Below are 13,369 nucleotides of genomic sequence, written 5' to 3'. Positions count from 1 at the left end.
ATAACTATGCGAGTGGGTTGGCCCTGCATGGGTCCTAATCCAGGCATAGACCAAATTGATTGATGAGCCTGATAGCCCACTGATGGAAACTTAAGGATGGCAGGAAGAAAGGACAATCAGCCTGAATGCCCCCTGTATGTTCTTCAGTCATCTACATGTGTGTGCATGTGTATGTGTGTGGGGGGGGGGGGAGGGGGGAGGGAGTGTCAAAATACATTAGCTTTGGACTGGGCCATTTTAAAAATTCGCCACATACCTAAGTTCCCTAAGGGGACGCCTTCCAATATCATTACATAGAAATCTTAGTAACAGATGTCCTGGATCCTGGACCCATGCCCTCTGTCCCCAAAACTTGTGACAAAATAAAAAATGATGTAGCTGCAAACCCCCCCCCCCCCCAAAAAACAAAAAACAAAAAAAACACCTGCATGGAAAACCACACACACAGGACAGTATCAGACAGACTAAATTGCCCATCGAATGATGGTCCTACTCTACTTGTGCCACGGACCCCTCTGGCTCATATCCCACAACGTCAAACTACTTCTGGCGAGACTCCGTGGTGCAAGTAGTGTAGGAACGTTGCATGCCACTGCGCATGGTGAATCCCATAGGTAATGTGATGAAGTTGACAGTTCTGTCCAGCTAAAGGATAGATGGGTAACTGGGTGCAACACTAGAGCAGGCCCTTAAATCCCCATCTCACCCAAGTGGAAGCTGCATCCTGTGGAGCAACCAGCCATTGGATTCCTACTGAAGTTTAAACCTATTAGCTAATGGTTCCACTTCTTTCCCAGGGCCACCCAGAGTTGAGCAGGCCCTAGGAAAAAACAAGCTGGGGATCCAAGGTGGTGATGGATCACCTGGCTCTGTCGCTCCCTCGACTTACAAACCAAGCATTAAGTAAGTTGTGCAGCTTCACTGGTGTCTTACAACCTCAACAGGTGGGCCGCCAGAATTGCCAAGCATTGTAGTGAATCCGGCAGTGCCCATTGGTGAGTGTGAGGAACTCATCACTCCATGCCCCGCACTGCCCAACTCACCCGAGTCTGCATCCCATGGAGGAAGTGTTGGCTGCCCACTGATTTCTATTCAATATGGGTGGTGACATGTACTGGTTTGCCTATACTTTTATGATGGAGCCTCAACAGAAGCTGCTCTATGTCATGGGATGGGAGCCAGTGAACTCCATCGTAAAAGTATAAGTGAACTGGCACATGCCACCAAAAAGGACCAAATGTGATGGTTTTTAGGCTCTTAGTGGGGTTATTTGGGATACTAATTCAGAAAATGGTATTGGATAGACCGCATCAGCTCTACTTACTTATTCATGGTTATCATGATCTTCTATGGGTGATGGCATATCTTCTGTATCTCAAAAGCTGGCACCGATAGGGGAAAACTGGTGTCATTTTTGGAATCAACAGGTCAACTATATCCAAAAACAGGTCTAACATTTGAGGCATCAAAATGTGTGTTGGCTAGTGTAATTAGGGGTTTTTTTTTGGAACAATGAGAACAGCTTCTCATCTTTTGATTTTTACAATTCACCTGGGTGGAAACTAGAGTGCTACTGGAGGGCAAACCACATTGATGTGAGAATAATTTCTACAGCTGCTGCCATCGTGTAACTCTGTTACATGAGCTGCAAGCAGCACCCTGTGGATTTGCAGCCCTCACATTTTGGCAGCATAGCAGCCATTAAAAGTCCTATGTAATTGCTCTAAAACAAAACAAGTGAGGACTGCACAGGGATAAATTTACTCACAGAACACTCTGGGAAGCACAATTCGGTCTAAAACAAGGCACAGGCTCCATCTGTGCCTTTCTTCAATGCAAGAAGTTTTTTTTTCAGAGTCAGGAAATATTTTTCCCCCTCTACCTTCTATTTACTGTGTACCACTAATTTTTGGCACTATATAGTGGAATGTGTGTGTGTGGAACACTGGCACATAGACAGTCAAGTTACTCATCCTTGCTCTGCTTTAAGTCAATAAAACCAATTTTAGACCTTTATGAGGTAGCATTCAGAAGTCTCAATAGTTGATGGTCAACTATCTCTAGAGAATGCTTAGACAAGGAATTGAATAATAATAACGTATGGAAGGAAATTTCAAAAACAGCCCTTCTTTTATTTTTCAAAACATGACATTTAGTTTTCTCAAGTATAAAAAGTAAAATTATAAAATGCAACATTGCCCCATTCAGGGAAGTATGGTCTTCTCCAGATGGAGTGAACTGTCTGCGGGTTGTGGGAATCTGTAGTAGTCATTTAAATATTCAAACCATGCATTTGTCACTATGTATAACATGTTTTGAATCTCAAGTAGTTTTAAAAAACATTTTGAGACAATAAAACTTTTCCTATTTCTGTTTAATTTTTAAAAATAAATATTTATTTCAAATAAATATTTATAGTAATATACTACATTGGGAAAATGGCCCTCTGCATCATAATACTGTAACTCAAAGGAAAAACAAAAATGAGAAGAGAAAATTAATGGACCTGGAGATAACCATCAGTAAAACCCAAAGAACTCTATTTTGAAACACCATATTTTTTTTCCAGAGCAATCTGGAAGAGTCCTGTATCATTAAAATCAAAATCCCGAAAGAAAGCCAAAAAAGAAAAGGAGGTTCAAGACGAAATTCCAAAGACTGCCATACCTTTTCTAACAATCCTTTTACTGCTTCATTTGTTAGTTTTTCATATGTTAAAGAACACTCCTCAATCACAAGCCTGGGGTATCTTTGTCCTCTGCTCTGTGGGTGCTTCTGGCTGGAACACAGAAAGAAAGCAGCCTTTGTTGTAGTTTGTTCTACAAAATGCCACACACATTTTCCTTCATTCCAAAAAGTTATGAATTAAATTTTGGCAACTCTTTTTTTTTACTATCACTTCAGTGGGTCTGGATTATACATTCCTCAAATATGGTACTTGGAATAGAGCTGAATTACTGATTGAGATAATATATTTATACTTTATCTGAATATCAAATATTTCTCAGACAACACAAACACAGACGTATCCATAATGTTCAAGCTCCAATATGTCTCTAAGAAATATTTTTGCATGATTAAAAGTTCAGGCCTAATTGAATTGTGTGTATGTATCTATGTGACTTTAAGTTGTCTGTTGAACTTACGATGATTACATGAATTTCACAGGGCTTTCCTAGCCAATGCATACTAAGATGGGTGACAGCTTCTTTGCTTTCTAACACAGAGAAATTAAGAGGCAGCGAGTCTTCAAAAGGGAGGATCTTAAATTATGTAACGTTTTAGTATTATGTAAAATAGTTGTCTAATGACTGAACAATAAAAATAATTGTGCTGTTATATGTGGAGGATCTTGGGTTTGTGAACAACTGCTGGGCTGGAGAAAGTATCTCTTTTCACATGATCAAAGTTATGTCTGTTATCTAGGCCAGGGCTTCTTAAACTGTGTGTCACAACCCCAAATGCCCCTTAACTCAAAGTTGGGGTCATGAAGAAAATTCTGAACATCACCTAGTGGTTGTTACAGACATTTACATGACTCTATTGTGCAGTGCTGAAGATGCTTCAGACGTACTTCATAAAAAGGAGAATCAGCTTGTTCAGCAAGCCTTGCCAATACTGATTTATTATCACAGTAAATGTTTTATATTTATACTTATAAGCTTGTGCAATTCAGCTGGAGGGCAATCCGTTTTTGTTATCCAAATTTCGTTGGGTAACCAGATCTGTTTTCGCGAGCCTTCCAAAAATCGGCTAAGAGAAAAATCTGTTTTCTGCTAGGTAGCAGAAAAATCCAAGACGATCCGGCCAATTGGCAGCAATGGGGAACTTACAAGGCTCCCCTTTCCATTCCTGGGATCCTTTCCTTTCATCTTTTCAAGGATGTCTGGGTTTGAGGAAAGGGGTTAAGGAAGCACCCTTCCTGGGACCCTCTCCTTTCTTACTTTCAAGGGAGTCTGGGTTTGAACAACAGGGTTAAGGAAACACCCTTCCTGGGATCCTTTCCTTTCTTCCTTTCAAGGGAGTCTAGGTTTGAGAAACAAGATTAAAGAAGCACCCTTCTTGAGACCCTTTCCTTTCTTCCTTTCAAGAGAGTCTGGGTTTAAGGAATAGGGTTAAGGAAACATGCGCTGTGTACTCCCGAATACAAGGGAAGAAGTTGCGTCTGGAAGCCATGTGAGCTGATTTGGCCAAACAAAACATGGTGGCTGAGCCCTTGCCATTATGGCTGTCTGGAGAAGCCGAACAAGCTGAAGAAGCCGAAAGAAAATGGTCTGTCTTCATCTTCATTCACACAGTCGTTTCTGACTCTTCATGACCTCATGGACCAGTCCACGCCAGAGCTCCCTGTCAGCCGTCGCTGCCCCCAGCTCCTTCAAGGTCAAGCCAGTCACCTCAAGGATACCATCCATCCATCTTGCCCTTGGTCGGCCTCTCTTCCTTTTTCCTTCCATTTTCCCTAGCATCATGATCTTTTCCAAGCTTTCCTGTCTTCTCATGATGTGGCCAAAATACTTCATCTTTGCCTCTAATATCCTTCCCTCCAGTGAGCAGCCGGGCATTATTTCCTGGAGGATGGACTGGTTGGATCTTCTTGCGGTCCAAGGCACTCTCAGGATTTTCCTCCAGCACCAGAGTTCAAAAGCATCTATCTCCCTTCGCTCAGCCTTCCTTATGGTCCAGCTCTCACAGCCGTAGGTTACTACGGGGAATACCATTGCTTTAACTATGTGGACCTTCGTTGCCAGTGTGATATCTCTGCTCTTCACTATTTTATCAAGGTTGGCCATTGCTCTTCTCCCAAGAAGTAGATGTCTTCTGATTTCCTTGCTGCAGTCTGCATCTGCAGTGATCTTCGCACCTAGAAATATAAAGTCTGTCACTGCTTCCACTTTTTCTCCCTCTATTTGCCAGTTATGAATCAGTCTGGCTGCCATAATCTTCGTTTTCTTGGTGTTTAACTGCAACCCAGCTTTTGAACTTTCTTCTTTCACCTTGGTGATAAAGCTCCTCAGCTCCTCCTCACTTTCAGCCATCAGAGTGGTATCTCTCATGTTACCAGGTACTGCATACTTGAGGTTGTTAATGTTTCTTCTGGCAATTTTAACTCCAGCCTTGGATTTGTCAAGACCCGCACATCGCATGATGTGTTTTGCGTACAAGTTGAATAGGTAGGGTGAAAGTATACAGCCCTGCCATACTCCTTTCCCAATCTTGAACCAATCTGTTGTTCTTTCGTCTGTTCTTACTGTGGCTACATGGTCTTCATATAGATTTCTCAGGAGACAGACAAGGTGACTTGGTATCCCCATACCTCCAAGAACATGCTACAGTTTATTATGATCCACACAGCCAAAGGCTTTAGAATAGTCAATAAAGCAGAAATAGATGTTTTTCTAAAACTCCCTGGCTTCCTCCATTATCCAGCGGATATTGGCAATTTGGTCTCTTGTTCCTCTGCCTTTTCTAAACCCAGCTTGGACATCTGGCAATTCTCGCTCCATGTATTGCTGGAATCTGCCTTGCAGGATCTTGAGCATTACCTTACTGGCATGGGAAATAAGTGCTACTGTAAAGAAGTTGGAGCATTGTACAGAAGTTGCCATATTTTCTGGCATATGGCATGCATCACCTTGACAGCATCATCTTCCAAGATTTTAAACAACTCAACTGGGATCCCGTCATCTCCTGCTGCCTTGTTATTAGCAATGCTTCTTAAGGCCCATTCAACCTCACTCCTCAGGATGTCTGGTTCTAATTCACTCATCACACTGTCAAAGCTATCCTCTATATTATTATCCTTCCTATTCAGATCTTCTGTATATTCTCACCACCTTTTCTTGATCTCTTCAGCTTCTGTTAGGCCCTTGCCATCTTTGCTTTTGATAATTCCCATTTTTGCCTGAAATTTACCTCCAATGTTTCTGATTTTCTGGAAGAGGTCTCTTGTCCTTACTATTCTATTGCGTTGCTAGGCAGCAGGCTCGTGGGGTGCTTCCCAAGGGGCGAGGGCTTGCCAAGGGATGGGGCTCATCCCTCGGCGACCCCTCACCCCTTGGGAAGCGCCCCGCGAGTGTTGCCAAGCAGCAGCGATCGCGGGGCGCTTCCCTAAACCGGATTGCCGGGACGGATAATTGGGCCTCCCTATTATCCGAGCAGTTCGGTTATCCGAGATTGGGCCCGCCCCTTTATCTCGGATAACTGGAACTCTACTATACGTCATAAATTAAGTTTTAGTCCTTAAAGGTCAGATTTCTCAGTTGTAATAATCTCCCAGCATGACTTACTCCTAATTTATGACAACTATACTGTGGAGAGCAAAGGGTTGCAATCACATCCGTATTGCTGTCATGGCCTACTGTGCGCCCTACAAGCCTAGATGGGCAATACATTTCCACTAATGCTAATAAGCAAACCATGTGATATATGAAATATTACAAGTTACTTGGCCCTAAGATGCAATAAGACTTGTTTTGTACTTTTCAAGGTTTTCTGATTTTCTCAAGGACCGTACAGAATAAGAAGCTGTTTTGTCAATCATATACATAAATTTACATGAAGAATGATCTTGGTGGCACATACCTGATTTTGAGTCGCGACAGTACAACTCGATACATATGACTTGCTGGAAAACGTCTCCTTCGTCCAACAGACAGTAAGACAGGGTGAATTGCCCCGACCACGTAGCCTCTAGTGTAATACTCCTCCACTTTCTTGGCAATATCCAAAACGGTGCTGATCTTGATAACATCTGGATTTGAGGAACCTGAGGGATTAAGTTACACAAAAATGTAACTCGAGATGCAGAGGGTTACTTTGCTTACTATATTCCATTCATACTAATTGTCTGATGTTCAAGCTGCATTGGAAAAATTCATTGTATCTCTGCTAATGACAAATGACTTAAAATAACTTCATGGTGTGGATGCCCTTCTCTCAGTTACACCACTGGCACAACTATAAAGTAATATTAAGGACTGTCATTAAAAATAGGTGCAAGAAAACCATAAAAGTTGAAATAGAAGTCATTGTAGTGGTAACTAGGCAGTAAGTATAGCCTACAATTAAAAATAAAACACCTTTATATCAATGTGCATTGTGTGTGCTGTCTATACATCTATTACTGTACATCTATTATTGTACATCTATTATTGTAGGGACCACCAAACACAGCATCCAAACATGAATCATAGGGACCACGAAATGCAGCATTGCCCAATCACGAATCAAGGAACATGAAAGGCACTGCAGACTAATTCAACCAGAGAGGTAAGCCCTAGGAGAGCACCTCATGAACCAACCTGGACACAGCATACTATGTGAGAACACAGAAATACTGGAACACTCTAACAACCACCATGTCAGACTGCACAGAGAAGCCATGAAATCCACAAGCACTTGGACAATTTCAACAGAATGGAGGAAACCATGAAAATGAACAAAATATGGCTACCAGTATTAAAAAAAACCTCTAAAACCAGAACAGTAAATAAAGAATAACATTCAGAAAACAAGGGAATTCCAGACACGAAACAATCAGGGTCAGCTAACACCTCCCAACAAAAGATTCCCTCAGGTAGGAAGCAGCCAGGCTTTGAATCCGCAAGGCAATTAAATGCTAATTAAGCTGAACAATTGCAACATTCACACTTGCCTCAAATAGACAAGAGTTCTTTCTCCCACCCTAGACCTTCCACAGATATATAAACCTCACTTGCCTAGTTTCCAACAGACCTCACAACCTCTGAGGATGCTTGCCATAGATGTGGGCAAAACATCAAGAGAAAATGCTACTGGAACATGGCCAACCGCCCAGAAAACTCACAGCAATCCAGTGATTCTGGCCATAAAAGCCTTCGACTACGACATAGTATTGTTCTTATTATTGTTCTTATTATTATGTTTATATATACCTCGCTTTTCTCTCCAACAAGGCAACTCAAAGTGGTTACAAGGAGACTCAAAGCAGCACAGATATTTGTTTTCTTTCTGCTATTCCTGAAGGAGAGGGTTGAAGAGTTAAGGCACTATAGTTATGTCCCCAGATGTTCTACTTTGCTCTTCTTAGCTTTTTAATGAGTTTATCAGCACTATCAAGGCAAGAGGCCACTACAAGCAGAAATATAATCCAATAATAAAAACTATAAGACAGTTTTTCATATATATGCTATTGTCATAGAACATTCAATGTGCAGACAAGGATTGTAGAGGTTCAAATTATACTAAATGATTCAAAATACACGTCTCTAAACCAAAATCATCCTTATATAGGAAAGGCGAGAAGTCCTAAAGCAGAATCCAAAACAATATAATCAATGTTTTACAAATACACATGTTCGTAGAAAGCATAGGTCTTATACGCAAGGTTTGTGAGTCTAATGACATACAAAGTTCATGTTCATAGAAGTTCATAGAAGACTGTACATTCATAGAAGACTGTACATTCAAACCTATATGTCCAAGTTTGTAAATTCTTTTTGAATCCAAAATTTTAAAGAAATCCAAAGTTTATAACTATCCATGACCGGTTTCAACTGTGTAGTCTTCCTCAGGTGGTAGTTTATGAAGATACAGAAAACCTAGAATAGTCAATTTTCCACTGTTGCAAGTTCTTCAAGTAAATAAATTCAATGTATAAGTATCAACGACGGAGTGGACAGCTATAAACTCAGGCCACATATAATTGACAAAATGCCATATAATCCATATTATCAAACCAAATAATCCACAATATTTGTTTTTAAACTGGATTGCATGAGTCTACGCTGCCATATAATCCAGTTCAAAGCAGATAATCTGGATTTTATAGTCCTTCACAGCATGTCCATTACCTTAGTAAAAATAAGAAGGATGAGAAAGAACTGGAATTAATTATATATATGTTTTTAAGGTTTTATAGTGTATTTTAATAATGTTATTAATGGATCTATATGTATTGTTTTGCTTTTAGGATTGTATTCTTTGGGCATTAAATTTTGCCAATTTTTGTAAGCCGCCCTGAGTCCTCTTGGGTGAGAAGGGTGGGGTATAAATGTTGTAAATAAATAATAATAATAAATAAACTGCAACTGCCAATGGACTCTGGGATCCTGATATTGGGCCCACCAGGCTGGATGCAGATGCCAGGTCTGATGGCCTCCCTATTTCCTCCTACAGATGCTTCCAATTCATGGCAGTCCTTTCCACAAACATAAGAGACTCCAACTCTGGACCCAGATGTCCATGATTTAAAAATAAGATGTTATTGGCACAATGCAAACATTAAGTCTCTTTTCACCTCTAGAACAGAGCTGCTAAGCATCTGCTTTAATGGATAATCTCTTTTTTTCGTACAAGAAATGATCTCCATTGAAGTACTATCAGAAACTTGTCTATACAACTTAAAATGCCACCTACTACACACAGCTCAGCATAAGAGGGTGAATTTCAAATGAAGTGCAAAATATAAAGTTGCAGACTACTATATGATTTATATTTGCATCAGCCAATTATCATGACTCCCATAATATATTGTTCCTAGCGCCTGCTATTCCACTCAGAGACATTTCTCCCCAGAACTCAAATGAATTAAGCCTACACAGAGCAAAATAAAGGTACTGGACTAAAATATAATACCATGTGCCGCATATATATTTTAATTCATTCCACATACATGTCTACAATATGGACAGAGATATGTTGCAATGAACAGGCTGGCCTTTACAAATGCAGACAGGTCGGGAGTTAGTGCTCTACTAACAGCTAACCCAAAGAACTGTTATACAGCCACAGAGAGAACTTGAGTTTTACAAAAAACTATTCTGTACAAAAATATGTGGGTCCCTCAAGCAGTTGCTATAAAACAGAGCCTCCTGTTCTCAGCAGGAAGCCATCTGGGGTTGGTTGTTTATGTTTTCAACTCTCTGGGACAGGGAGTCAGTTGGTTAGAAACAGGACACCCTACAAGAGAAGGAAGTAGTCTCCACACAGCACTACTTTTAGGATCCTATTAAAGTATAAAACAAAGAATATACTGAAAGGTATTTTCCACTGACTTCTGCACTGCTTTTGCTATCAACTATAGCAGAACTGTTTGTAATGTGACTTTTCAGTCCACCGAAGTCTGAAAAAAGAATCTACTTCTGAATAGAGACTTCAGTGTACTATATTATACATGCTTATTATACACATAACATTCTGGCACTCATGGGCATGATTAGCAATTATTTTTGAACTGTTAACCTAACAAGTATTATACTTGTACATATCTAATCATAAGAAATACACTGCTTCCCCCGCTTCAAACATATACAAACTTGAAATAGACCATACATACCTTCTAATGTAAAATCTAGTAGTACATACTCGTAAGCAGAGTCTGCTTTTGTTTCCACTTGTGGTCTCTTTAGTGTTGAAAATATTTTTCCAGGGCTGCTATCATCAGGGTCTTCTAGTTTTCTGAGTCCGCACCCCATGGCCAGAGCTGACAGGGGTCGGCGGGTGTATGATGTGCAGGAGAGGGTGGTGGAAGAAATGGGAATATGCCAAAAAATCTGTTTCTCTGATTGGAGAGAAAGAAAAAGTTAGGAATTTGTTTTAGATGCTGTTTAGTCTTAGCCATAAATCCAAAGTGAAAAGAACATCCAGCTCCCAAGTTAGAAAAAAGAGGGAATTTCTATCCATGCAGAGGCATCAAATCTGTAACGACAAGCAGCAACTAACTCAGAGCATGGCTGCTCTCAGAGGGAACATACGAAGTGCTACAAACTTAGCAGAGATTTTCCATGCCACGTCAATTTACAGCCACCCCCTAGCAGTGTTCTGTTGCAGAGAGGGCACCAATGAGTGCTTTGTCTGTCCCTCTTGGCGGGCTGATAATGATGCGGAGAAAAGAACTCTTTAAAAGTTACAGCAAAACTTCAGCGTGATTATTACTTACAATCAGGAGGACTGCTCTGGGAGGACAGCAAATCAAGGAAATAAAACAAGAGAACGGTAGTCAAAGAACAGGCGCAGGGAGCCCCAGCATGGCTTGAGACAAAATCATTTCCAGAAAGGAAGTCAACTTCAAGAGGAAATCACTTCTGGCATCTCAAAGGGGAGCAAAGTAAATGAAAAGCAGTTCAGATGCTATATTTTAAATGTGAGAGCCTGGCTCTTTCCTTCCTTTGCACAGGACAGCTGGAAAACTGCACAGAATGCTAAGGCAGTACAATGGAATTGAGTATGGAACAGGCAATTTAATCCACAATATACAATAATCGTGTTGAGTCTCTTGGTGGAAAGAAAAAGCGAAGTATATGTAAACATAATAATAATAATAATAATAATAATAATAATAATAATAAACTTCATTATTTTGATAGCCCATTTAAAAATAGGAATTAAAGTTACATAAATAGTAAACCTGACAGTGGGTATGTGCGTGAAAGAGATCCTTAAATTTTTTTCCTTGCTTCTTTACATTCTTTCAATAATACGTAAAGCAATTCTTTAAGCCAGTTGGGAGACCTCCATTAAACAATGACTGATGCCAAGGATTTCCAACTATTTACCTTTTTTGTTTTAATTTCATCATGAGATGCAATTAGGTTAAGCTAAGCCACAATGTTATCAATGCTTGTTGTTTAAAGTTTCCAGCATGCGTCAGTCTTCAAAATCCCTAGTGAGCTGCCAGATAGAACATACCCTAGTACCTACAGAAAATATGAATAACAATAAAAAAATCTGCTATTAACACAAATTTGGTCCAGTTCACTTTTTGTTTAGTTCAGGTTCTCTATTTTCTTTCAGGACATGCCTGATAACTGTAAATGTTTTTCCTCCAATCAACAAAGCCTATGGCAAACAACAAACCCCTTTTCATGGGAATTTCAGTGTCAGAAATAATTTGCCATGCTGCAAAAAGGAAACTGATCAAAAAGGAAAATAAACAAATAGATCTATATTAGTTGTGTATAACCAGGCCACGCACCGTTATTTGATGTTTTATCTTCTTCCTCTTCGTCTTCTTCTTATTATTATTTTACCTGCCCCTCTCCGTGGCGGGTAAAATAATAATAATAATAATAATAATAATAATAATAATAATAATAATAATAAGATAATTAAAACATAAAACATTATAAAAATACAAATAGACATATTAAAATGTATATCTGTAAAAATACATATTGAAATGTATTTCTATAAATACACAAAACAGAGATTAAATAAAGGACACATGTTTAAAATTCATGCTTAAAAACGGGCTGGGTAGGCCTGCTGGAAAAGATGGTTTAGATGGTTTTGAAATTCTGACAGCTCATTTAGTGGTGGAGCTCTTCCGGCAGGTCATTTCACAGTCTTGGGGCAGCCGATGAAAAGGTCCTCTGGGTGGTGATCGCCAATCATGCTCTGGGAAGTTGGAGCAGATGCCCCCCAGAAGATCTAAGAGTTCAGGGCAGATTGTACAGAAGAGGGCAATCCTGAAGGTAATCTGGACCCAAACCATGTATGGCTTTAAAGGTCAAAACCAGCACCTTGTACTTTGCCCAGAAACTAATTGGCAGCTAGTGGAGTGATTTTAGGATAGGTGTGATATGCTCACTCCTAGATGTTCCTGTAACCAATCTGGCTGCTGTACTTTAAACCAGCTGGAGTTTCTGAACTTGGTACAAGGGTAGCCCAATGTAAAGTGCATTTCAGAAGTCCAACCTTGAGGTTTCCAGTGCATGCACTACCATTTCCAAATCTAGGAAGAGGGGCAGCTGGCGTATCAGCTGAAGCTGATAGTAAGCACTCCTAACCATTGCATCTACCTGGGCTGACATTTGGAGAGACGGATCTACCGTGTTTCCCCGAAAATAAGACAGTGTCTTATATTTTTTGCTCCCAAAGATGCGCTAGGTCTTATTTTCAGGGGATGTCTTATTTTTCCATGAAGAAGAATTCACATTTATTGTTGAACAAAAAATGAACATTTATTATATACCGTACAGTAGTTGTCATCACAAACCAGCATAACCAGACAAACTGTGAATCTTATCAAGAATTTCTTGTTACTACCATTATTTCCATGTACAACCATCTATGGTATGTATATTTACCAATCCTGCATGCTCTGGTGTTCTGTTCGGCGGGCATGCTTCCAAACAAAAACTTTGCTAGGTCTTACTTTTGGGGGAGGCCTTAGATTTAGCAATTCAGCAAAACCTCTACTATGTCTTATTTTCTGGGGATGTCTTATTTTTGGGGAAACAGGGTAGGAGCACTCCCAAACTGCGAGCAGTCTTCCAGGGGGAGTGTAACCCTATCCAGAACTGGTTGACACACCTCCACTCCCAGATTAGGATCCTTGATGACAAGCACATGTTTTGTCTGGATTCAATTTCAATTTGTTATTCCTCAT

The 13,369-nt window shown here is 40.1% G+C and overlaps 1 protein-coding gene across 1 annotated transcript in view; it reads right to left on the bottom strand.

Annotated features, from left to right (window-relative positions):
* rftn2 (raftlin family member 2) overlaps positions 1 to 11,231 on the bottom strand; it is a 50,709-nt gene extending 39,478 nt beyond the window's left edge. The window contains exons 1-4 of the mRNA XM_062962789.1: positions 10,919 to 11,231; positions 10,316 to 10,540; positions 6,583 to 6,766; positions 2,668 to 2,779 (exon numbers count right to left, since the gene is read on the bottom strand). Of these exons, the coding sequence (XP_062818859.1) occupies positions 2,668 to 2,779; positions 6,583 to 6,766; positions 10,316 to 10,454 (435 nt within the window). The 5' untranslated portion in view covers positions 10,455 to 10,540; positions 10,919 to 11,231. The remainder of the gene's footprint in view (positions 1 to 2,667; positions 2,780 to 6,582; positions 6,767 to 10,315; positions 10,541 to 10,918) is intronic.
* Between the last annotated feature and the right edge of the window lie 2,138 nt (positions 11,232 to 13,369).

Source organism: Anolis carolinensis, chromosome 1, assembly GCF_035594765.1.
Source record: "Anolis carolinensis isolate JA03-04 chromosome 1, rAnoCar3.1.pri, whole genome shotgun sequence".
Lineage (NCBI taxonomy): Eukaryota > Metazoa > Chordata > Lepidosauria > Squamata > Dactyloidae > Anolis > Anolis carolinensis.
This window is presented reverse-complemented; position numbering and strand designations above follow the sequence as displayed.